Genomic DNA, 25,440 nt, shown 5'->3' with positions numbered 1-25,440 from the left:
TTTTCCTATGATAACAGCAATCCGATTGTTCTTGTTACGCATTTACCAATCTTGCACCATTTTACCCTCTTGAAACTTTTCAGAATTTTGAAAACCTCTGAGATTTTCTCCGCTTCTTGCAAACAGAATAGTCCCATAAGGAGGCTCAGTTACTCAGTCAAGCTGTCAAGGGGAAGGTTTGGCTCCTCCATGCGAGCGAGGGAGGGGTGTACCAGTGTTTCTGAATGTGCTTCTCACTGCTAAATATCTGTTTGTTTTAGAATCAAGCAGTCTTCTTTGGGGCATGAGGATAGCACCTGCAAACCATGCCAAGCAGTTCAAACATCCCCTGTGTGTGGCTCAGATGGGCACACTTACTCATCACAGGTAAGATTGGCAACCTGCAGCTCACAATGGCAGGAATGGTCTGGAAGGCGCTGCCTGAAAGGTGGGGGTGGTGCTGCAGAAGCAGATTCAATAATAACTTTCAAGGGGAACTTGGGTAAATGCTTGAAGGAGCTATGGGGCAACAGCTGAGAACGGAGACTAATTGGATAACTCTTTTCAAGAGTTGACACAGGTTTGATGGGTCAAGCGCCCTCTTTCTGTGCTGTGCCACTCTGACAGCACAAAGGCCCCGTTTGAAGTGGCATTGTGACTGGACTAGTATTCCAGAGACCCAGGGAATGCTCTGGGAACCCAGGTTCGAATCCCACCACAGCAGATGGTACAATTTAAATCCAATAAAAATCTGGAATTAAAAGTCTGATGATGACCACGAAACCATTGTCGATTGTCGTAAAAACCCATCTGGTTCGCTAATGTCCTTTAGGGAAAGAAATCTGCCATCCTTACCTGGTCTGACCTACATGTGACTCCAGATCCACAGCAATGTGGTCGATTCTTAAATGCCCTCCGAACAAGGGCAATTAGGGGTGGGCAATAATTGCTGGCCTAGCCAGTGAAATAAAAAATAGCCAGGCTAACTTTTTTTTTACACAGTTTTTAATAATGTAACCCTGGCAGCTAATTAGAAAGTATTTTGAGTTGCTGGGAAAGTTTTCCTGTACAGTTTTTTATTCATTGATGGGATGTGGGCATCACCAGTATTTATTGCCCATCCCTAATTGCCCTTGTTCAGAGGGCATTTAAGAGTCAATCACATTGCTGTGGGTCTGGAGTCACATGTAGGCCAGACCAGGTAAGGATGGCAGATTTCCTTCCCTAAAGGGCATTAATGAACCAGATTGGTTTTACAACAATCGGCAATAGTTTCATGGTCACCATCAGATCTTTCAATTCCAGATTTTTTTTAGTGAATTCAAATTTCACCATCTGCCATGGTGGGATTCGAACCCAGGTCCCCAGAACTTTACCCTGAGTCTCTGTGACAATCTCTGAGCCTTTAGATTTAATGGCATTGCTCATCTTGGAGTCTGGCCCTTTATCTGGCCCTGCAGATCAAGGGGAGTGGGGCATATCCATGTGACTGTGTATTCCTTCCCTCTTCTCTTGTTACTTATGTTTTAAGTGTCTCTTCTCTGCTCTGTTAAGTTTCTTTTCTCTTCTGTTTATTCTGCTTTGCTTTTGGAGCGTGGGTGGGTGGTTGGGTTGGGGGATGGATCTAGTTCATGGATCTTTTGCCAGGGGGAGGGTCAGTCTACATGCTCACAATTTCCTTTGTGCTTCCAATAAACATTGGTCTCCATTGGGAGATTGTATCACCCTTTATGCTCCTCATGCTTCTACTTCCTTCATTTAGTTTTGCTTTGTGTGTTGATAATAGCTGGTGCCCAAGTCAACCACTTGAATAGGAGCTCAAGTCACGAATAGGACACAGCAGGTTGGTGAGGGGGGAGTGTGGGGGGGGGGGGGTTTGGTGGTAGGTTCCTTCCCTGATGGATGTTAATGAGTCAAATTAGCAGATCAATTGAATTTAGTTCCATGGTTTAACGGGGTGGTATTTGAACTCCAGTGACTTGCTAATCCAGTCCTCCAACCACAGGGATACATTACCCTTAGGTTACTGGTCAACCTATTCAAAGGGCAAAGTTAAACGGCATTACATGTTGACCAGGTTGTCTGGGCTCTCTGAAGGAACTGGTATAATGTAGCCATCATGAGTGTTGGTACTTATGAGGTTGTATTAATATTAATATCGAAGGGTCATGAGGACTCGAAACGTCAACTCTTTTCTTCTCCGCCGATGCTGCCAGACCTGCTGAGTTTTTCCAGGTAATTCTGTTTTTGTTTTGGATTAATATTTGCTCCATAGCTGGTTCTTACGTTATCACATCTGTGATTATGATATTTTTAACAATTAGTGAGTTTTGTTTTTCATTCAGTGTGTGGCCATCGCTGGCTAGACCAGCATTTATTGCCCATCCCTAGTTGCCCTTGAGAAGCCTGAACGGCTGCAGTCCATGTGGTGTAGGTACACCCACAGTGCTGTTAGGGAGGGAGTGCCAGGATTTTGGCCCAGCGACACAGTAGGAACGGTGATATATTTCCAAGTCAGGATGGTGTGCGACTCGGAGGGGAACTTGCTGGTGGTGGTGTTCCCGTGTATCTGCTGCCCTTGTCCGTCCAGGTGGTAGAGGCTGTGGGCTCAGAAGGTGCTGTCAGAGGAGCCCTGTTGAGGACTTCACTCAATCCCATTTATCACAGGAAGGCTTGTGTGCTGTTTGTGAACGTCCTTTTTCACTTTTCCGTTTAAAGTCTGGCTCAAGGTTCTCCGTTTGTACTGATTTTAGTGTCCCTCCATGGCCATGCCTAACCTTAACCCTGCAACCTCCTCCAGCACCATGCCCCAGCTCAGTCCCTGTGCTTCCCAGCCACCCTTTGGTCTGTGGAGTCTTTGGTCATCGAGATCCTTTGCTGACTGGACATCTGTCACCACCTGCAAAACCCAGCTCTTCAACCCCACTGCCAGATGTCTCCTGTCATTTCCCTCCCACAACCAGCCCAGTCTCGTATGCCCCCCAACTTCTAAGAAAGAAAGCCTTGCATTTATAGAACGCCTTTCACACACCCAGGGCGTTCTAAACTGATTTACAACCAGCTAAATACTTTCTGAAGCGCAGTCACTGTTGTGGTATGGGAAACACAGCAGTTAATTTGTGCACCGCAAGCTCCCACAAACAGCAGCGTGAGAATGATCAGATTACCAGTTTTAGTGCTGTTGGTCGCAGGATTGTTATTGGTCAGGACACCACAGAGAAATCCTCTGCTCTTCTGTGAAATAGTGTTGTGGAATATTTGGCATCTACCTGAGAGGGTAGGCAGGGCTTTGGCCTTGATCACTGGGGAATGTTAGTCTTGATTTTGTGTTCAGCTCCCTGGAGTGGTGCTAGAAACCACAGCCTGTCATTCAGAGTGCAACATCCTGCTCATCAAGTCACAGCTAACACCTCAGTACCAAGCGTTGTGACACACATTGATTAGGCTCAGAGGTCAGCGTGGGAAGACTACGCAGACGGCAAATCACATGTGTTAATCTCAGTGTTTGATTTTCTGGACCGGAAATGTTAATACGTTCCGCCCTCTTAATTAGATTGGACCACTTCTTTTGCGTTAATGGTTTTGCTGCAAGGGTCACGTAGCAGTGTCTGTCATGATAGCTTTGGGTTTATGCCCAGTAGCACTCAATTGACCCAGAATTGAAATGACTTTCTGAAGGAGAAAAATGACAGGAGAGAATTGAAGGAAATGAATTAAAACCATAACTGCCGCATTTAATTAATTAGCCAACAACTCGTTCTCCAAAATGAACAATTTCACAAAGTAGATGCATTCAAATGAGATCATCCATTGATTGGTTCTATTTTCACTTTATCTCTTGCACTCTGTCTCTCTTTCTCTCTCCCCTGACCTCTGTCACCCGTCTCCCCCTAATCCCTCTTCCCACCCCCCTCTCCCCCACCCCCCCTCTCTCCCCTCCACTTTCTGCCCCCTCTCTCTCCCTCTCACTCTCACTCTCTCTTCCTCTCACTCTGTCTCTGCCTTACTCTCCTTCCCTCTCCAATCCACTCTCCCTCTCTCTCCCCCACTTTCTCTTTTTCCCCCAACTCTCTCTCACCCTCAATCCCTCTCTTCCCCCACTCTCTTTCTCTTGCCCCCACTCTCTCTCTCTTGCCCCCACTCTCTCTCTCTTGCCCCCACTCTCTCTCTCTCGCCCCACTCTCTCTCTCTTGCCCCACTCTCTCTCTCTCGCCCCACTCTCTCTCTCGCCCCACTCTCTCTCTCTCGCCCCACTCTCTCTCTCTCGCCCCACTCTCTCCCTCGGCCCCCCCTCTCTCTCTCTCGCCCCACTCTCTCTCTCTCGCCCCACTCTCTCTCTCGCCCCACTCTCTCTCTCTCGCCCCACTCTCTCTCTCTCGCCCCACTCTCTCTCTCTCGCCCCACTCTCTCTCTCGCCCCACTCTCTCTCTCGCCCCACTCTCTCTCTCTCGCCCCACTCTCTCTCTCTCGCCCCACTCTCTCTCTCTCGCCCCACTCTCTCTCTCGCCCCACTCTCTCTCTCGCCCCCCACTCTCTCTCTCTTGCCACCCCCACTCTCTCTCCCTCTCGCACCCCCCACTCTCTCTCTCGCCTCCCCCTCTCTCTCCCTCGGCCCCCCCTCTCTCTCTCTCGCCCCCCACTCTCTCTCTCGCTCTCTCTCGCCCCCACTCTCTCTCTCACCCCCCACTCTCTCTCTTGCCCCCCCACTGTCTCTCTCTCTCTCCCTCTCTCGCCCCCCCCCACTCTCTTTCCCTCACCCCCCACTCTCTCTCCCTCGCCCCCCCCACTCTCTCTCTCGCTCGCCCCCCCCACTCTCTCTCCCTGGCCCCCGCACTCTCTCTCCCTTGCCCCCCCCCCCACTCTCTCTTCCTCACCCCCCCCTCTCTCCCTCGTCCCCCGGCTCTCTCTCCCTCGCCCCCCACTCTCTCTCTCTCTCGCCCCCACTCTCTCCCTCTCTCGCACCCCCCACTCTCTCTCTTGCCACCCCCTCCCCCTCGCCCCCCCCCCTCTCTCCCTCGCCCCCCCCTCTCTCCCTCGCCCCCCGGCTCTCTCTCCCTCGCCCCCCCCTCTCTCCCTCGTCCCCCGGCTCTCTCTCCCTCGCCCCCCACTCTCTCCCTCTCTCGCACCCCCCACTCTCTCTCTTGCCACCCCCTCCCCCTCGCCCCCCCCCCTCTCTCCCTCGCCCCCCGGCTCTCTCTCCCTCGCCCCCCCCTCTCTCCCTCGCCCCCCGGCTCTCTCTCCCTCGTCCCCCCACTCTCTCTCCCTCGCCCCCCACTCTCTCTCCCTTGCCCCCCACTCTCTCTCTCTCGCCCCCACTCTCTCCCTCTCTCGCCACCCCCACTCTCTCTCTCTCGACCCCCCCCACACTCTCTCTCTCTCTCGCACCCCCCACTCTCTCTCCCTCTCGCACCTCCACTCTCTCTCTCGCCTCCCCCTCTCTCTCCCTCGGCCCCCCCTCTCTCTCTCTCGCCCCCCACTCTCTCTCTCTCTCGCACCCACTCTCTCTCTCTCGCCCCCCACTCTCTCTCTTGCCCCCCACTGTCCCTCTCTCTCCCTCTCTCGCCCCCCCCACTCTCTCTCCCTCGCTCCCCACTCTCTCTCCCTCGCACCCCCACTCTCTCTCTCGTCCCCCACTCTCTCTCTCTCTCTCGCCCCCCCACTCTCTCTCTCTCTCTCTCGCCCCCCACTCTCTCTCTTGCCCCCCACTGTCCCTCTCTCTCCCTCTCTCGCCCCCCCACTCTCTCTCCCTCGCTCCCCACTCTCTCTCCCTCGCACTCCCCACTCTCTCTCTCGTCCCCCACTCTCTCTCTCTCTCTCGCTCCCCCCACTCTCTCTCTCTCTCTCGCACCCCCACTCTCTCTCTCGTCCCCCACTCTCTCTCTCTCTCGCCCCCACTCTCTCTCTCTCGCCCCCCACTCTCTCTCTTGCCCCCCACTGTCCCTCTCTCTCCCTCTCTCGCCCCCCCACTCTCTCTCCCTCGCTCCCCACTCTCTCTCCCTCGCACCCCCACTCTCTCTCTCGTCCCCCACTCTCTCTCTCTCTCTCGCCCCCCCACTCTCTCTCTCTCCCTCGCACCCCCACTCTCTCTCTCGTCCCCCACTCTCTCTCTCTCCCTCGCACCCCCACTCTCTCTCTCGTCCCCCACTCTCTCTCTCTCTCGCCCCCCCACTCTCTCTCTTGCCACCCCCTCTCTCTCGCCACCCCCACTCTCTTTCTCGACCCCCCCCACACTCTCTCTTTCTCGCGCCCCCCACTCTCACTCCCTCTCGCACCCCCACTCTCTCTCTCTCATCCCCCACTCTCTCTCTCTCTCGTCCCCCACTCTCTCTCTCTCGCCCCCCACTCTCTCTCTCTCTCGCCCCCCATTCTCTCTCTCTCGCCCCCCCACTCTCTCTCTCTCTCGCCCCCCCACTGTCTCTCTCTCCCTCTCTCGCCCCCCCCACTCTCCCTCGCTCCCCACTCTCTCTCCCTCGCACCCCACTCTCTCTCCCTCGCACCCCGCTCTCTCTCCCTCGCACCCCGCTCTCTCTCCCTCGCACCCCGCTCTCTCTCCCTCGCACCCCCACTCTCTCTCCCTCGCCCCCCCACTCTCTCTCCCTCACCCCCCCACTCTCTCTCTCATCCCCCACTCTCTCTCTCTCTCTCTCTCCCACCCCCCACCCTCTCCCTCTCTCTCTCTATCGCCCCCACTCTCTCTCTCTCGCCCCCCACTCTCTCTCTCTCTCTCTTGCCCCCCACTCTCTCTCTCTCTGGCTCCCCACTCTCTCTCTCTCTCTCTCTCTCGCCCCCCCAACTCTCTCTCTCTCCCCCCCACTCTCTCTCTCCCCCCACTCTCTCTCTCTCTCCCCTACTCTCTCTCTCTCCCCCCACTCTCTCTCTCTCCCCCTACTCTCTCTCTCTCTCCCCCCCACTTTCTCTCTCTCCCCCCCACTCTCTCTCTCCCCCCCACTCTCTCTCTCTCTCCCCTACTCTCTCTCTCTCCCCCCACTCTCTCTCTCTCCCCCCACTTTCTCTCTCTCTCCCCCCCACTTTCTCTCTCTCCCCCCCACTCTCTCTCTCTCCCCCCTACTCTCTCTCTCTCTCCCCCCTACTCTCTCTCTCTCCCCCACTCTCTCTCTCTCCCCCCCACTTTCTCTCTCTCTCCCCCCCCACTTTCTCTCTCTCCCCCCCCACTCTCTCTCTCCCCCCCACTCTCTCTCTCCCCCCCCACTCTCTCTCTCCCCCCCCACTCTCTCTCTCCCCCCCCCACTCTCTCTCTCCCCCCCCCACTCTCTCTCTCCCCCCCACTCTCTCTCTCCCCCCCACTCGCTCTCCCCCTCCCTCCCTCCCTCTCTCTCTCTCTCGCCCTCCTTCTCTCCCTCTCTCTCCCTCTCTCCCTCTCTCTCCCTCTCTCTCTCTCGCCCTCCCTCTCTCCCTCTCTCTCTCGCCCTCCCTCTCTCTCTCTCGCCCTCCCTCTCTCTCTCTCGCCCTCTCTCTCTCTCTCTCTCTTTCTCTCTCGCCCTCCTTCTCTCTCTCTCTCTCGCCCTCCCCCTCTCTCTTGCCCTCCCTCTCTCTCTCTCGCCCTCCCTCCCCCTCCCTCTCTCTCTTGCCCTCCCTCCCTCTCCCTTGCTCCCTCACCCTCCCTCCCTCTCTCTCTCTCACTCTCCTCCCCTTCCACAGTGTAAGCTGGATCTACAGGTATGTCTGACTGGGAAACAGCTCAGCCAGCAGTGTGAAGGCAAATGTCCATGTCCAACAGACCGTACTCCGACCTCTGACCCCAGGAGCAAATCAGGTGAATGCCAGGCGCGGCTACATTAATAATAATGTCAATGACAGGCCTTGTCACAGTCAGACCAGCCGGGCACAAGCTCAGTGTCCGTTGACGGTTGTCATTGAGTCTACTCAAGAATGGGATTGATAGGTGTTTTTTTTGGACACTAAGGGAATCGAGGGATGTGGGGATAGGGCAGAAAAGGGGAGTTAATGTAAGAAATCAGTCATGATTGCATTGTATGGCAGAGCAAGTTAAGGCCTAATCCTGCTCCTTTTTAAAAAAAATTCTTAACCATTATTCAAAGTCCTAATATAGTTAAGCCAGAAAGTTATAGTTGAGGAAGATTAGTGTGTTAGAATGTCCTCATCGCTCCCCGGCCTTGATGGCTGAGATCAGGGTTTCACGCTGCAAGAGGATAAGCTGTAAAATCCAGCCCCATGTCACTGTCAACGGTAGCCTGACCGCGTAGTGAGAGCAGCCAATCCCTCATCTCACTCTCCGCCCACCATTTTTGCTGCTTCTGTGCGCTTGTCCTGAGTCGACCTTTTGAAGGAAGGTGCTAAAGTCAGAAAAAAGTCAACATCTCAGCTGCGCTTGTGAGGCACCCACTTCAGCTTTGGCGCAGTTTTGTGTATGTATATAAACGGGCCGCAATGTTCCCCTGCTCACCCACCGAAATAAATCTTAGCCCTGAATTTTACTCTTGTTGAGCCCAGGACCGGTCAGGATCAGCCCCCGATTGCGATGTCACACTGGCTGGCCAGTTAAGGCCCGTCTAGCATGAAACATGTCCTCCCAATGGTTGGGAAGGGCCGGGCGGGGTCGAGGTCCCGTAGGGTTCCGGGTCCAATGGCGACCCGGCGGCCGGTTTAAAAACGGCCCAGGCAGCCCCTTGAAGGCTGCCAGGGAAGAACATATCTTCTGCGTTCTGAACACCGAAGTTATGGCCTCAAGTGCGGCTGGAGACGCCAGGCGGGAGGGCAGGTGGGGAGGGCACTCACCGCACCCCCGGTTTCTCAGACGAGCGCCTCGCGGTCCTCCTGGAGGGGGTGGCTGCCAGGAGGGACACCCTTGTCCACAGAGACGGGAGGAGGAGGCCACCGCACCTCACCCAGAGGGCATGGGAGGAGGTGGCAGCCTGGGTGAGCAGCCATGACGTGGTGTGGTGCACCTGGGTCCAGTGCTGCAAAAGGTTTAACAACCTGCTGCAGTCAGGAAGGGTGAGTACCGTGTTGGTATGGATCAGCATGTTGAAGTGTTAAGGGCTGGTCATGTCCCCATGGAGATTAGGGGTCTTAGAGTCTGAGAGCCAACTGTCAATGGTGCCGGAGCTGGCCGAGGGGGTGAGCCCTGTCTGCTTGGACTGAGTGCCTTGTGGCTCGAGGGCCACGACTCGGATGTGCCCTGTGAGGTGTTCCTCAGCTGGGGTTGGCCAGGCTGCAGTGGCGCTGCAGGTAGAGGGTGGACTCATCAATGCCCCTCTGTCCTTTCAGGAGAAGACATCCCATAACAACATTGAGAGGTCACGGACAGGCAGAGGCCCCGCTAACCGCCTACTCCTAACAGGACACAAGCAGGACATCTTGGAGCTGGACAGGCGCTAAGCATCTCGGTCAGCCGGCCACAGAGAGGCTGGGGTGTCAGACGAAGGTCAGAGTGCAGTGCACAGAGGTGAGAGTTTCGGATGGTGCAAACATTCTTGTGTAGTCTCTTCACTGATGGGAGCCTGAAAACTGGATTCCCCATTGATCATTGAAAGAAGATGGCACCATGATGCAGATCTCCATTGTCTCACCAGGGTGCCTGGCATGCACAGTGTCAGTATGATGACTTAAATTAATGACGTGTCCTTGTTCTCCCTTAGATTCGCTCGCACCCAATCGCAGGACCCTGAAGACCCACCCCTGACACCAGAGGCCTTCCAGGCTTCAGTTACCCCTGCACCACACCCGCTCTCTGAACCAGGCACCAGCGCAGATACCAGCACCTTGGTGGGCATTAGACCCTTGGCTGGAATGTCGGAGCACAGCGGTGAGGGCACTTCACATTCGCTTGAGGTGCAGGCAGAGGTAGAGTGCCCAGGGTGCTGGCAGTCGGAGGACTGCTGGAGACCGGAATGAGGCTGAGTCGAAGGCAGATGAAGAGCCTCTGGAGTCATCCATTAGGAGGCAGATGCTGGATGTCCAGCAGGATGTGTGGAAGGATCTGGCAGAGATCTATGAGGGTATGCATGCCATGGACTCTAGTGGAGGAGTCCATGCAGAGCATCAGCACTGCATTGACCCTCATGGCTGAGCGCACTGCCTCCTCCATTGAGAGAGTGGGTGACTTTCATGGAGAGCCAGCTTCAGGGACAGAATGAGGGGTTCCTGGGGTTGTGCTCGGACCTGCAAGCCCTCACATAGGCAATGACCTCAGGTGTGGGAGATGGATGAGGCACCCAGTATCCCAGCTTGGTGCCCGCCCATCAATGGTGAGCAGAGAGCTCCAGAGTGACCTCACGTTGGCACAAGGTCTGCTTGTCTCTGTGGGCTCCTCTCAGAGCGCTCTGGTTGACAGCAGCAGCTCCTCCGTCCCTCTGCCAGTGACCGTGGCATCTGATGAGGGTGCAGTGACTGGGGAGATGTCAGCCATGGCACTGGCCGCTCCGTCCCAGGCGGGACCAGCACAGGCTCCACTGGCCAGAGGACGACTGCCAAGTTCATCAAGGCCAACAAGACGCCAGAGTCAGCAGGCTGTCTCCAATGTTGGTGCCAGCGAGGGGGATGGCACCAAGACATGGCACTCGCAAGTGTAAGTTTAGCACAAGAGCGACTGGCCACAGGTGATCTTCTGTTGTGTAAAGTTTTGTTTATCTTTACTGGTCAGGGAATGAAGACCAGAGAAGGTGATGTTAATTTTCTTGGATTGTCAAAATGAGATAAATTTTGGTTTCCTCCTAATGTCCTGAGTTTGCTTCAGCTTTTTATTTTTTTGGTGCTGGGTACGCCCGTATGTAATGCTGGACATGAGTGGCTCTAAACTTTATTGCACAGGCACTGTGTGGACTTTGGGGTCAAATGAAAGGGTCATTTCAGACATCCCGGGATGGAGGGAGCCGTTCTGGTGTGAGGTGGAAGCTGATCTTTGGCAGCCGAGCTGAAGGAGCGCTGGATCAAGGTGTCTCTGGTGTCCCTGCCTCTCTGGAGGTTACAGAGATCTGCCTTCCCTCAGCATTTTCCTCACTGTGCTCCTCTTCTGACTCACTACTGGATTCATCCTCTGGGGCCTGTGCAGCTGCTTCAACATCCTCTTCCTCCAGTGGTTCCCCCTTTGCCAGTGCCAGATTGTGGGGAGCACAGCAACGCAACCACTGTCAATGACACCCGCTCTGAGGAGTATTGTAGTGCTCCCCTGAACGGTCCAGGCATCGGAATCACATCTTCAGAAGACCTATGTTCCTCTCTATTACTGTGCTTGTGGAGGCCTGACTCCTGTTATACCGCTGCTCAACCTCTGTTCTTGGGTGGCAGAGAGGAGTCGTAAGCCACCTCTTCAAGGAATAACCCTTGTCACCCAGCAGCCATCCATCCAGTTGGGCTGGAGCACTGAAGAGCCTCGGCACCTGGGAGTGTCTCAGGATGTAAGTGTCATGGGAGTTGCCAGGGTACCTTGCACAGGCTTGTAGAATCAGCATCCTGTGGTCACACACTATCTGCATGTTCATGGAGTGAATCCTTTCCTGTTGACGAAGGCACCCGGCTGACCCACTGGCGCCTTGATGCCCACGTGTGTACAGTCGATGGCACCCTGGACGCAGGGGAACCCAGCAATCGCTGCAAAGCCTCTGGCTCACTCAGCCTGGCTGGCCTCGTCCGTATGGTAAAGAATTAAGATCAGTACCTGCCTGAACAGAGCTTCTGTCACCAGCTTCACACAACCGTGGACAGGTGATTGGGAGACTCCACAAAAATCCCCCGCTGACCCCTGGAAAGAGCTGGGGGCATAGAAGTTGAGGGCCATTGTGACCTTCAGAGCCACTGGCATGGAGTGTCCACCCACACAGTCAGAGCTGATCTCAGGCACAATCATCTGGCAGATGGAGGTCATGGTCTCCCTTAAGAGGCAGAGCCTCCTTCAGCACTGCACCTCAGACCTATTGAGGTAGCTGCATCGCCGCCTGTAAACCCTGGCAGCGGGATAGTGGTGTCTTCTGTGGCCCCTTCTGCCTTGCATTAGCTGCTGGCCCTGTGCCCCTTGTGTCTGCGCCTCTCCTCCCACAGATCCCTCCCCTGGAAGCTGCACTGGGACACCTGACCTCCTCTCCCTTCTTCCCCTCTCTTCCTCCTCAGAGGAGGTGCCTCCAGCGGAGACCACAATCCCCATTCCCAGGATAACAGAAGGCTGTCTGATATCTGAAAGGTATCCACACAGTCAAAGTCCTCTGGGAGCCTTGGAGACACCAATGAATCCTGAAATGAAGCCTGGAAATGCTAAAAATGAAGCTCAACTGTTCAAATGGCAACAAGCAGCAAACTAGCTCCTAAACTCCTCACTACTCACACTGGCAGTGCTGCTGAAACAATTTTATCCCTCCCTTAGATGAGGTTTTGCAAAGTGTGGGCTGCCCACCTGCCCGTTTTGCCCATGCGACGAGCACGAAGTCACACGGGCAACGTAAAATTGGGTTCAGTTGGGTTTTTAATGGCCTTAAGTGGCCTCTGAATTGATGGTGGATGCGGCTGAAACTCCTGCGTGTGCCCTCCGACCTGAAGATTGCGCGCGTGCAGGATGATGTCAGGATGCTCGCCCGATGTCTCCTCACGCTACTGTACACCTGATTGGGTCGGGTGTGTGCCAGCTCGCGAGGTGTAAAATTCTGCCCTTAATTTTACATCTTGTCTAAATCTCTAATTCAATTGAACTAACACTGGATCTGAGCAATAATTATGAATGTTTAACTATGTGGCTCCAAATCTCCAGGCTTTCTCACCCCAGGACTCGAATGCACAATGCAGGCTAATGTGGTTTGATTAAACACTTGTATTCCATATTCTTAAAATCATTTGGATGAAATAATTAATTCATCTCCCTTTTAATACTTCCAGTATTCTTCTAATATGCCCCTAGTTACTAATTGTGTAATCCATAGCTTTGGATTTGTCATTTGATTATTGGTGCATGAACAATTAGTGCAAATTTACTTTCCCTCTCTTTTAAATGTTAAGCTTTGGACATAAAAATTGGTAAATGAAACAAGATTCACTCCATCCACTTTGCCTTCCACCATCCTGGTAGTGAACAATGCAATGATAATGGAGTTGTTGACTGATTGCAGTGATCAACTTCTATTGGTTAGTCTACCACAGACTGAGATGAGGTGAGGAGAAGCTGAGTGGCAGAGAGTTTTGGAAACTTGAGGATGGTGAATGACATAGGCAGGAGATATTGCATTGATTGCCCATTTTACCGTCTGCATGATGTTCAGTTCCATTGACTTCAAAGAGCTAAGTGTCAGATATGTTGTATATCTAGTGACCAATGGACCTGTTTTGCTTTTCCCTCCCTCGCCCAATGTTCATTTTCAATCCTCATAGATGTAAAGTCCTTCTCAAGCACACAGCACTTGGAACACATCCTGTCTCAAACAGGCAACATGTTCAACATTCACATCCCAGCATCCCATAGCATCATTTCACACTTAACACTCCACAAAGTATTGTTTCATTTGCTCTCTCTTTCCCTCTCTAGCTGGCTGCACAGGCCAGGATCTGGCAGATCTCGGCGACCGACTAAGGGATTGGTTTCAACTACTGCATGAAAATGCCAAACAGAATAGTTCAGGGAGCCCTGGGAGCGTGTCTGATGGTGAGTTTCTGAGACATTCTCTAGTGGATAGAACAGGCAGAGAATTGTTGGTGCGTACATAACTAGACATGACTGGCACACTGTACCAGTGCACAGATTACACATGCCAACATATGCCGCACTCAGTACTGTGCCAGTGTGAGCATTGTGTGCACCTGTACTCAGACCTGAGACTAATACCAACGAGACCCACATTGATATTGATCCACGATTGCTACACACAGTAGCTGCACTGGTATTGTTGTGGGACTAATATACATTGTACCTAAAATAAAAGCAAAACGCTGGAGATCTGAAATAAAATCAGGAAGTGCTGGAAAAACTCAGCAAGTCTGGCAGTATCTGTGGAGAGAGAAAGAGTTTCGAGTCCAATATTCTTTGGAACTTCAGGCTTCTGATGAAGAGCCATAAACGTTGGCTCTGTACCTCTCTCTACAGGTAATGCCAGACCTGTTGAGTTTTTCCAGCATTTTCTGTTTTTACTGTACATTATACCTGTTCTGGCAGTGTACTGACACTGGGTACACTGTTCTGGGACTCATTTACACAATTGCCCAACAGCTCTAGCCTCCATTCCCCTACGTGGGCTGTTTGATGGCATACATTTAAGATGATTGGCAAAAGAACCAGGGGTGCTTTATGAAGAAGGATTTTACCTGAGGAGTGTTTAGGATTTAGAATGTACTGCCTGAAAGTTATTTTTATTCATTGGATGTGGGTGTCGCTGGCTAGGCCAGCATTTATTGCCCATCCCTAATTGCCCTTGTTCAGAAGGCATTTAAGTGTCACAGTGCTGTGGGTCTGGAGTCACATGTAGGCCAGACCAGGTAAGGACAGCAAAGTTTCCTCCCCTAAAAGGGTAAGTGAACCAGTTGGGTTTTTATGACAATCAACAATGGTTATCATTAGACTTTTAATTCTAGATTTTTTTTATTGAACTAAAATTCCCCCATCTGCCCTGGCAGGATTCAAACCCGGGTCCCCAGGGCATTACCCTGGCTCTCTGGATTGCCAGTCCAGTGACAATATAACTGCACCTTCGCCTCCCCTATTATAGATTCCGATAGATCCCCTATCGATTCAATACTAGCTTTAAAAAAAGAATTGGATAAATACTTGAAGGAGAAAAATTGCAGCGATTATGGGGAGGAACAGGGGCAGTGGGACTAATTGGATTGTTCTTCGAAAGAGCCAGTGAAGACTTGATGGAACAAATGGCTTCCTTCTATGTTATGTTATTCTATGATACCACAAGTGCTAAAATTCTCCAAGATCTTTAGAGTAAAGGGGAGGAGAATTCACAAACATTTCACCAATTAGGCTCCGAATTTTGGACTGGATTTGACCTGCATCTTCTCCAATTCCCAGCATCACCTCCAACGCCCATCCACCAACCCGAAACCACCAGAAAACAGATTAACTGGCCACTCATGGTATTGTGGGGTCTTGCTGTGTACAACCTGGCTGCGGTGCTGGCCAATTGCTACATTTTCATTCAGTGTGAAGTACTTTGAGACGTTTCACAGTCTGACACTTAAAGTGTTGGCAAGAGCAAATCCTTCCATATTCATTATGCGGCTGTGTTTCTGCCAAGTCCATCTGGAGATTGCATTATATCCAATCTTTCAGAAAATGTTTTTAATGGAAATAGTGCCTTGGTTGACCCAAGGTTTATAGTTATTTCGTAGTCATATCTGGCATTTCTCTCTTAGTCATAATCTCTGCTCTTTTTCTTTAGTGTTGGATAAAAGTATGGTGGCCAGCTGTAGAGATTCGATTGGATGGATGTTTTCCAAGCTGGATACAGATGTGGACCTATTCCTGGATGAGGCGGAGCTTGCAGCCATCAACCTGGACAAATACGAGGTCTGCGTGAGACCTTTCTTCAACTCCTGCGACACCTACAGGGATGGACACGTTTCCATGGCGGAGTGGTGCTTCTGTTTCTGGAGAGAAAGTAGGTTGTACGGTGATAATATGCTCGCGTTTGTGTACGGTCCCTTACTTACTTCAGCAAGTGTTCTGTCTGTGCAGACCAGTGAACAAACATATATTTAAAATTATATACACAAACTAAGCTCAGTGAGTAGATTTTCAACTTGCTGTTGCAGATCAAACCATTTCTAGCATCTGCCCAATTTTCGTTTGTGGTTACATAGCCCAAAACCACCTTCTTTTGCTATTGTCTTCCTCCTTTCAAAGCCTCCTCCGTCTTTTGGGTCAAACGTTCAGTCTCTCCCCTCAAATTCTTCTAGTTGCTGTTTTGTAGCCACCCGTTCGCAAGCTTTCAATCTTGGGATGTGGGTGTTGCTGCACTTCTCCAATTCCAATCTCTTGTGCATCTCCAATTTTAATTGCTCCACCATTGGTGGCCATGTCTTGAGCCACTTACCTAAGCTGTAGAATTCCTTCCCTACACCTCCCCAACTCTCCTCCTCTGAGAACCTCCTGAAAACCTCCCTCTTTATCCGCCCCGATATCCCCTTATGTGGCCCGGTGTCAAACTTTGTTTTGGGTAGTGCTCCTGTGAAGCGCCTAGGGACGTTTTGATGTGTTACTGGCGCTATGCAAATGCAAGTTGTTTTTGTTGAATGATCTCTTTGTGTTGCCACAGAGCCCCCCTGCCTGGCTGAGCTTGAGAGGATACAACTGCAAGAGGCAGTGCGGAAAGTGCCTGGTGAGTCTGAGCTGGAAACTGTAATTTTTCTCACACCCCCCACCCCCCCCCAGGGATTCAATAACTTACAGCCTCAAGATTTTGAATCTCAGCCAAATGAGCTCTTCTGTGCAAAAAAAGTATCTGAAGCACATCCCCTTTGCCTCAGAGTAGCAGATAGAATGATTAAATGCTTCAAAACTGCATGCTAGTGAAAAGCATTATACAAATGCAAGTTACCTTCTGATTTTGCAAATATAACCTAAGTATTGGATGCTGAGACAGGTACATTTTGAGGAAAGCTTGTGGAACTCAAAAAGGGTAAATAGGTGATCTCACAAATATCTTGACAATACTGCCTGACTAGGCTCGCATCGGATGAACAGGTCAGGTGTCTTCAGAGCTTCCCAGCACAGGGGTACAGATGACCATCGTCTGCTTGCTCAGTGGTTATGGTCCTGGACTAGCAACCTGGTTAAACTCACCATGACAAAGCTGTGATATCAAAGTCAGTAAGTCTGGCGGTTTATGGGCTTGCATCTGGAAAATGACACATGGAAGGCTGGTCATATTGTCCAAACCCAACTGGTTCATTAATGCCCTTGTCACACACTTAAAGAAAGAAGTTGCATTTATTTAGCACTTTTCATGACCTCTGGACAATGAAGCACCTCTTAAAATGTAGTCATTAAACTAATATGGGATCTCCCACAAGCAGCAATTAAATAATGACCAGATCATTTATTCTTTCATGGGATTTGGATGTCACTGGCAAGGTCCTTGAACTAAGTGGCTTGCCAGACCATTCAGAGGGCAGTTAAGAGTCAACCACATTGCTGGGAATCCAGAGTCACACACAGGCCAGACCAGGTAAGGATGGCAGATTTCTTTCTCCAAAGGACATTGGTGAACCAGATGGGTTTTTCTACAACAATCAATGATAGTTTCATGGTCACTATTACTGAGAGTAGCTTTGTACTCCAGATTTTATTAACTGAAATCAAATTTCACCAACTGCTATGTTGGGATTTGAACCTGTGTCCCCAAAGAATTAACCTTGGCCACTGGAATTGAGTGACATTGCCACTATGCCACTGTCATCTCAATTTAGCACTTAAGTATTGCATAGGACACTGGGGAGAACTCCTCCGTTCTTCTTCAAAATAGTGCCATGGGATCTTTCATACCACCAGAGAGGGCAAACGAGGCCTTGGTTTAACATGTCCTCCAATTGGAGGCAGCTCCTACAGTGCCTTAGTACCACACTGGAAGTGTCGGCCAAGTTTGCATGTTCATGTCTCTTGAGTGGGACTTACCAATGAAGTATCTAAACCAAAGGCCCACACTGATAAAGCGATGTCTGTTATCTCTAAAGTATGCTTCTGGGGACAAATAATGGCCAAGATTTTATGTAGGGGATATGGTCCCGCCCAACGACCAGAACATCAGGAGTCAAACGCTGGGTTTAAGGACAGTTGGAAGTGTAGTGGTAATATCATTGGACTAGTAATCCAGAGGTAGCTGGTGGAATTTAAATTCAATTAATTAAATTGAAATATAAAGCTAGCCTCAGTAATAGTGACCATGAAACTATCATCAATTGTTGTAAAAGTCCCTCTGGTTCACTAATGTCCTTGAGGGAAGGAAACCTGCCATCCTTACTTGGTCTGGCCTACATGTGACTCCAGACCCACAGCAATGTGGTTGACTATTAACTGCCCTCTGGCTGAGCAACAGCCACAGTTCAAGGGCAATTAGGGATGGACAACAAATGCTGACCTTGTCAGTGACACCCACATCCCATCAAAGACTCCAGCAGCCCTGATTGCCATGACCTAATTTTATGTTGTTCAGTTAATTAATTGCCTTGTAGGTGCCAGTGAGGAATTGTGGGGGGTGGGAATATTCTGACAGGGACTGCCCACCATGGGCCACGATCAGGAGAGACCCCAGCCCCTGAGCCCACGAAGGCAAAGTGCCCCCCTCCAGCAGCTGTGGAAAGAGGCCCTTAAGTGGCCATTAGTTGGTCACTTCGGGACCTCAATTGGCCTTTGGGTGTGCAGGCCAGCTGATACCTACTCCATCGCTGGTAAAATACCAGAGGAGGTAGGAAAGGGACGGCATGCTACCCCCTGCCATCCCACCCAATTTTGCATTCCTGCCCATCCTCAACCCTTCCTGCTAGCCCGCTCCCAGATAGAGCATGAAATTTAGACAAAAATCCAAATTCTGCATTTAGCCCTTGGATCTAGGGTGTCTTCAACATGCATCCCTCTCTTGGATTTCCCCTCAGTCTTTTTGGAGATGCCCAAATAACTTGTCTTGAATCATTAACTCAGTGGAAGATTGGGTTGAGTGTGTGCGCATGTGTGTGTGTGTGTGTGTGTGTGTGTGTGTGTGTGTGTGTATGTGTGGGGGCGTATGTGTGTTGCAGGGATGGGGGGAGGGTATTTTGGTTGTGAACCTGTATCCACTCTCCGTTATACTGCAACACACGATCCTCAGGCAGTGTACAAGGCTTTTCCATTTGCCCTGACATCTTGTGCAATGATATTTGGCTCAGGACTTCAGTTTGGAAAGTGTTCCAGCATCAATGTTTGCAAAAGCAAATCAGTTTATAGGCTGTTCAGCAGATAAGTGACGGTTAATGATTGGGACCATCAATTCAGAGAACTGGTTATTTGCGGTTTGAGAAGGTTTAAGCCACGGTAAACCAAGGAGTAGATTAGATTGTTTCTGTAGTTTATCTCTAAAACACATTAGCAAACATCAAAAAACACGTAACTCCGGCTTGTTTAGTAGAATGGCCTGTAAACTGGGATAGCCTTTACCTTGCAAAGCAGAAAGAGTTTGGTGAGCAGAATAGGTGAATAATTCTAGTTCTGTTTTTACTGAGTGGCCGATATTGAGTGGAGTATTGGGGAATACATCCTTCTAATACTGTCCACTTTCCCATGAAAACCAAGGAATTGTTCCTTTGATTGAACATACGGGATTGGTTTAAGACAACATAGATTTGAATTCCCTATTTGTGTTTGATGATCATCGCACTGCACAACCCCAATCAGTTTAAGTAGGTTGTGTTGTTAATTTTTGTGCCTTTGTAGCAGCTGTCATTCAAAAGTAATTTGTTGTTTACAAATTCATTGGCATTTAGACATATGTACTTGGCACTGGGTGTCAGCTGGGGCTCAGTGAGTAGCACTCTTGCCTCCTGTATCTGAAAGTTGTTGGTTCCATTCCTACTCCAGGCACTTGAGCATGTAATCTAGGCTGACACTCAGTGCAGTACTGGTGAGATGTTGAACTGAGGCCCTGTCTGCCCTCTGAGATAGACGTAAAAGATTTCCTGGCCTATTTTGAAAAAGGGCTGGGGAGTTATCTCAGATATCCCTCAACCAATCCCTCAATTCAAGTTATCCACTTTGAGGAATAATCATCACTATTTGTGGGTCTTGTGATTTTCATAATGATATAAAGGCACCAATCACTCAAGGGATTGTGTAAACATGTTGTGGGTTCATTTATTGAGATGAGGCACATGGGGACATGTTTACAAAGACATAAAGCTTGAAGCCACATCCGCAGCAGAGCTGTGTCTCTGTGTGTCTGCTCAAAAGCAAAAGTGAAACTAAAACTGGACCGCATGACACGCTTCCTTTCTAGTGATGTCATGCTGCAATTCCTTAATGGCATATTACAACAGTGGGAGCTTGCTGTGTGCAAATTGGCTGCTGCATTTCCTGCATTAGAACAGTGCTTGCACTTCAAAGGCATTTCATTGGCTGTGAAGTGGTTTGGAATGCTCTGAGGTCATGAGATGCGTTATGCAATGTAAATTCTTTAACTCTTTTAAAGCGTTGATGGCTAAGTTCCTGTCTGACTAACCCCTCTCTCTGCTTTAGGTACTTACATTCCCAGTTGCGATGAGGATGGTTACTATAGGAAGCTCCAGTGCAATACTTATTCTGGCGAGTGTTGGTGTGTTGACCAGCAAGGTGGTGAGGTGACAGGAACTCGGGTTAAAGGAGACCCTGACTGTGGTAATAACCTCATCTTCCATTTTGCTTTGATCTGATTCTTGCCATTCCACGACTCAGGGAAACCCATCTTGAACTTTGGGGCTGAAACATTTATTCGTTTCTGGCGGATTTTGGGGATAAATTGCTAGGCCAGGTACTGCAAACTGTTGCTGAAAGGTTGTCGACCTGAAACATTAACTCTGTTTTTCCCTCCACAGATGCTGCCTGACCTGCTGAGTATTTCTGGCAATCTCTGTTTTGATCTCATTAATTTGGGCTTGTGCCCCCATTTATTTAGAAGTTTGAGGAATGATCTAATGGAGGTTTTTAAAACGTTAATAGGTTTCGGTAGGGTAGATCGGGAGAAACCGTTTCTTTTAGAATCAAGAGTGAAGGGATATAATCTGAAAATTAAAGCCAGCCCCTTAAGGAGGGAAATCATGAAGTATTCATTCGCACAAAGGGTCATAAACTCAAGTCCCAAAAAGCTTTGAGACGCTGATGGTGAATTGGAGGTTTCAAAACCTGAGATCAGTAGATTCTTGTTTAAGAAGAGTATCCAAAGGTATGAATAAAGGTGGGTAAATGGATTAAGGTACACATCAGCTATGGTCTAATTGACTGACAGGGTGAATTTGAGGGGCAGAATGGCCTCCTCCTAATTCCTCAAGTTCCTATGTTGCTATCTTGTGCTATTTAAGGTGGCAAGGGATGTCAGTGTCGGGACAGTGAATACTTATTTTGGGCATGTTACCCTTGTGCGTGTCAGTTGCTCTTTCTAAAGATGTGAACCTTCCAGGATTGTCCGGGACTCCCTCCACAGAAACTAATCAGACTAGGAGGACAATCTTTAACCTCTTAGTGATAAGAAATATTGGAGATAGTAAAAAAAAAAGACTTTTTGACTGGCAGTCAGGAGTATTTAATTGGGTAATGAAGAGTTTGCTTGCTTACCAATTGGTGAGAAATGGAGGGGCTCCATGATGATTGACATCTTGGGCAACCAATGGCATGAGTATGGGGGTGGGGCAGTTGTGGTGAGAGATTACATGATGGAACCTCTGAAAACTTGTCCAACCTGAGCACCTCCTTTTCTCCCACCCCCCCCCCACCATTCTCTTTGTCCTGCCATTGTCTTTCCCTCCCTCTGTCCATCCCTTCTCTTCCTCCCCTTTCACACAGGTCCTACATACCTTGGCCTTATTGATATCTTTCCTCCACTGTGCGATGATCTGTGCCCTGTGACTAAACCTGATTTTCTGCCACTTTCACAGATGATTTGATCAGTTTCTCTGGTGATTTTGGCAGCGGAGTTGGTTGGGAGGATGAGGAAGAGAAAGAGGCAGACGAGACTGCAGAAGAAACAGAGGAGGAAGAGGGTGAAGCCGGGGAGATGGACGGTGGTGGTTACATTTGGTAAAGCAGCAACAGCAGTACGATAAGCACTGCTAAATATTTGGCCCTTGTTTTCCACCCTTCATGAAGCACCTTTACTCTTTCTGATTAACTCATCCTCTGTCACACAATGTACACTACCAGTTTCCAGTGACAACTAGTGAATATGTAATTCACACTACTCACTGCACCACTCGATATTGCTTTATCACACTGACACTAAGGGGCACAAAAAGTTACCGGCAGTGAGTGGCCAGGCTCCCCTGTGATGTTGCTGACCAGGACAAACATACCATTTTATACTTCACAGTACAGAATGCATCGCAGTCAAAGCAGAGGGACAGGGGGAGAGGTCTGAGGGAGTCATTGCTGTCGGAGACATTTGAGCATCAATACAGTGAAATCGAGAGGGAGGTGACAGCTGTTCATTCTAAAGTAACGTTAGTGGAAGGTGTAGTGAGCAATATCAGTTCCTCAACCCACCCTCCCTTCACCCACCACACCCTCACTCACCTCACCTACCCCCCCCTCACCCACCTGCCTCTCACCCACTGCACCATCAGTCACCATTCTTTTACCCACCATCCTGTCACCCACCATCCTCTTAGTCACTGCAGCCCTCATGCACTGTCTTACAATGTCAGTCCCTCGCCCAGTGCCCTTTCGACACCGCCCATCCGTGTGTGCCAGTAATTACGGCATTTCTATAAGTTTGCATTAAATTTGACGTGAAACTCTGATTACTTCCAAAGTGGGGAATAAATCACACTCCGCATGGTGCAACATTTCTGCTGAGTGTTTAATGTGGGAGAGGGAGCAGGGAGAGGCAGTGGTGTAGTGGTAGTGTCACTGGGCTACTATTCCAGAGACCAGGGTAAGTAATGGCAGATGGTGAGGCTTGCATTCAATAAAAATCTAGAATTGACCATGAAACCATTGTTGATTGTTATTAAAAACCCATTTAGTTCACTAATGCTGTCCTTACCTGGTCTACATGTGACTCTAGACCCACAGCAATGTGGTTGCCTCTTAACTGGCCAGGGGCCATTAGGAATGGGCAATAATTGCTGTCCTAGCCAGTGATGCCCACATCCCATGAATGAATAAAAAAAGTGGGAGAGCCTCCACAGGGATTCAAGTACATTTGTGAATGCAGTTTGCCAGCATCATCCACAGCCTTGGATACTTTGTGTGGGGAAATGCCACTTAACCCAACCTCTTTGAGGTAAAATCAGCAGTCCGGACACTTAGTGTAAAGTGCAGGTCTGTTTCCTGTCAACAGAGATACTCCCTCCAAACACTGGAGTGATATCAGTACCACTCTGGGGGGTTTGAGTATGAGGAATACACCCCAGGTTTAAAAGTGTCCAACTTTGAGTCAGAGACATGTTTAATACAATGTGCCCAGGACAGAATTGTCAAAGAGGCCTATTTAATATTTCAGTTTCAGAAACAGATTGTGTTTCTCTCTGGAAGCTATTTGCAGGACTGATTATAGCACTAAAAAGGTATGACTGAAAATAAACGCCTGAGTGAAACATTATCGTTAACAGAAGACTTGTCCTGTAGAACACTAACTGGGTGTTAGTAATTCCTGTTACTCAATCAGGCAGTGTGGATATACAAGTGTCAGTGGGAGTGATGGCCTGTTGCTATGAAACTAGTGATGCATAAGTTTGTATTCCTGCTCACACATGTGTTAAAGTTACATCCACTGTCCTCCCCACTATCTCACTAACCACTGGTTAAAAGGATGTCTGTGAATTTGAGATTATACACCCATGCATGATTACAATACTGTTGCTGAATTACTCCACAAGGGGAGCATGTGTGACTGATGCAGGAAGAGGGTACATATGCATGCATTCTGACACACATCATACACATGCACGGAGGTTCACATACATGTTCGTACAAACATTCAACATGTATACATGCACATTCTGACAACATGCACATTCACACACACATGTTCACACTCACATGTTTTCACGTGCACTTTCATACACAACACACATTCACACACATGCATGACATGCACACACACGTTCTTTTTCCAAAAATGTACTTTATTCGTAAAATTTGTAAAGGTGCATTAAAGAGCAGTTCAAAGTTCCCATTATATAAAGTGCAATACAGATCCGTTTTTGTCAGTACAGTATGTGACACTCTGAGGTGCCTCACTACACTTAACGTTTACAGTTTATAATTAGAATATTTATTTTGTGTCAAATATACAGTCGAAGTTTCCAGCCCCTCGGTATGCTATGACAGAAGAGCCTTAGACAGTGGCCTTTCCCATTTGAACCTTTGTGGTAGCTGTCCCAAGCTCTGGTGCATCCCTCAGCCCCTCATCCTGGACCTTGAGTAATGTGCCAGTCTGCAACTCTCGATCATGAACACCTCCTTGCACTGGAAGACCAGCAGGTTTCAGGCAGATCAAAGAGCGCCTTTCACCCAATTCACACTTCCTTGCACACATTCAAATTCACAGACACACATAATCCAACAAACCTACTCCATACACTCACACCAATCTCTTATTGTGGTGGTCATAACTTCCATTACTCAACTCACATTGACAGATGTAGGAGATGCAGGATTCACCACTAGATTGGTAGGAGGGAGAATTTAAGATCACAGAGAAGATCCAGATGATTTAACCTACCCCAATTGTCATTGGTGTTCATGGAAATTTCCTTCCTGGGTATTACTAGTGAAACCCTAAACAGGCTCTTTTGTAATGTTAGTGAATACCAGAGCAAATTCTCATAAACATCTTTAGAATATGCCAACAATCAGGGCAGAATAGTAACAGCTTTGCTCTGCATGAGTTCCTCCTATACCTGTCACAGGTACAAAGGAGTGAAGGACAGGTTCAGTACTGATGTCAGGAGGGACTTCACAGGGAGACCAATAGCAGCAACAATCTTGATGGCCACAAAGCTCTGGAGTTGCTCAAGGGAAAGTTAAGAGCTGCGATGGGATAGATTTTCAGCTTCCATCGGAAAGATGTGCTGAACTGTTTTCTTTGCCTTCATGCCGATCAGTGCTTGATGCCGTCTACAGATGAGATGAGTACAAAATTTTCCAGTCAAACACCACCCCCACCCCCTCTCACCTGCCTCACCTTTCAGGGAGTTGTTCACAAACTAAAGGAGTTACAGGGATGGTGCTTGTCCTGTACCTCAGTGGAGTCACAGACCTCCAGAGAAACCCACTCCCACACTGACCCCCAGAGAAACCCACTCCCACACTGATCCTCACACCAGCCCACATCTACACTGACCCTCACACCAGCCCACACCCACACTGATCCTCACACCAGCCCACACCTACACTGACCCTCACACCAGCCCACACCTACACTGACCCTCACGCATGAGCACACACACCAACCCATACAATGACCTACATGTACTGACCGTTCTGCACTAGCACACGCACACTAACGCACACCCACACTGACTGTCACATCAGCCCACACCCACTCTGACCCTCACACCAACCCACACCCACTCTGACCCTCACACCAACCCACACCCACTCTGACCCTCACACCAACCCACACTCACTCTGACCCTCACACCAACCCACACTCACTCTGACCCTCACACCAACCCACACCTGCACTGACCCTCACACCAACCCCACCCACTCTGACCCTCACACCAACCCACACCTGCACTGACCCTCATGCACTAGCACATGCACACCAATCTACAGTGACCCTCATGCACTAGCACACACACACCGACCACACGCACTGACCATCCCGCATTAGC

The 25,440-nt window shown here is 49.7% G+C and overlaps 1 protein-coding gene across 2 annotated transcripts in view; it reads left to right on the top strand.

Moving 5' to 3' along the window:
- Positions 1-22,534, top strand: part of spock2 (SPARC (osteonectin), cwcv and kazal like domains proteoglycan 2) — a 67,988-nt gene extending 45,454 nt beyond the window's left edge. For both annotated transcript variants that reach the window (XM_041176134.1, XM_041176133.1), the window contains 7 exons: positions 261-366; positions 7,639-7,753; positions 13,466-13,582; positions 15,321-15,539; positions 16,197-16,259; positions 20,144-20,281; positions 21,535-22,534. In XM_041176134.1, the coding sequence (XP_041032068.1) occupies positions 261-366; positions 7,639-7,753; positions 13,466-13,582; positions 15,321-15,539; positions 16,197-16,259; positions 20,144-20,281; positions 21,535-21,680 (904 nt within the window). In that variant the 3' untranslated portion in view covers positions 21,681-22,534. The remainder of the gene's footprint in view (positions 1-260; positions 367-7,638; positions 7,754-13,465; positions 13,583-15,320; positions 15,540-16,196; positions 16,260-20,143; positions 20,282-21,534) is intronic.
- Positions 22,535-25,440: the final 2,906 nt, after the last annotated feature.

Source organism: Carcharodon carcharias, chromosome 28 (genome assembly GCF_017639515.1).
Source record: "Carcharodon carcharias isolate sCarCar2 chromosome 28, sCarCar2.pri, whole genome shotgun sequence".
Taxonomy (NCBI): Eukaryota; Metazoa; Chordata; class Chondrichthyes; order Lamniformes; family Lamnidae; genus Carcharodon; species Carcharodon carcharias.
This window is presented reverse-complemented; position numbering and strand designations above follow the sequence as displayed.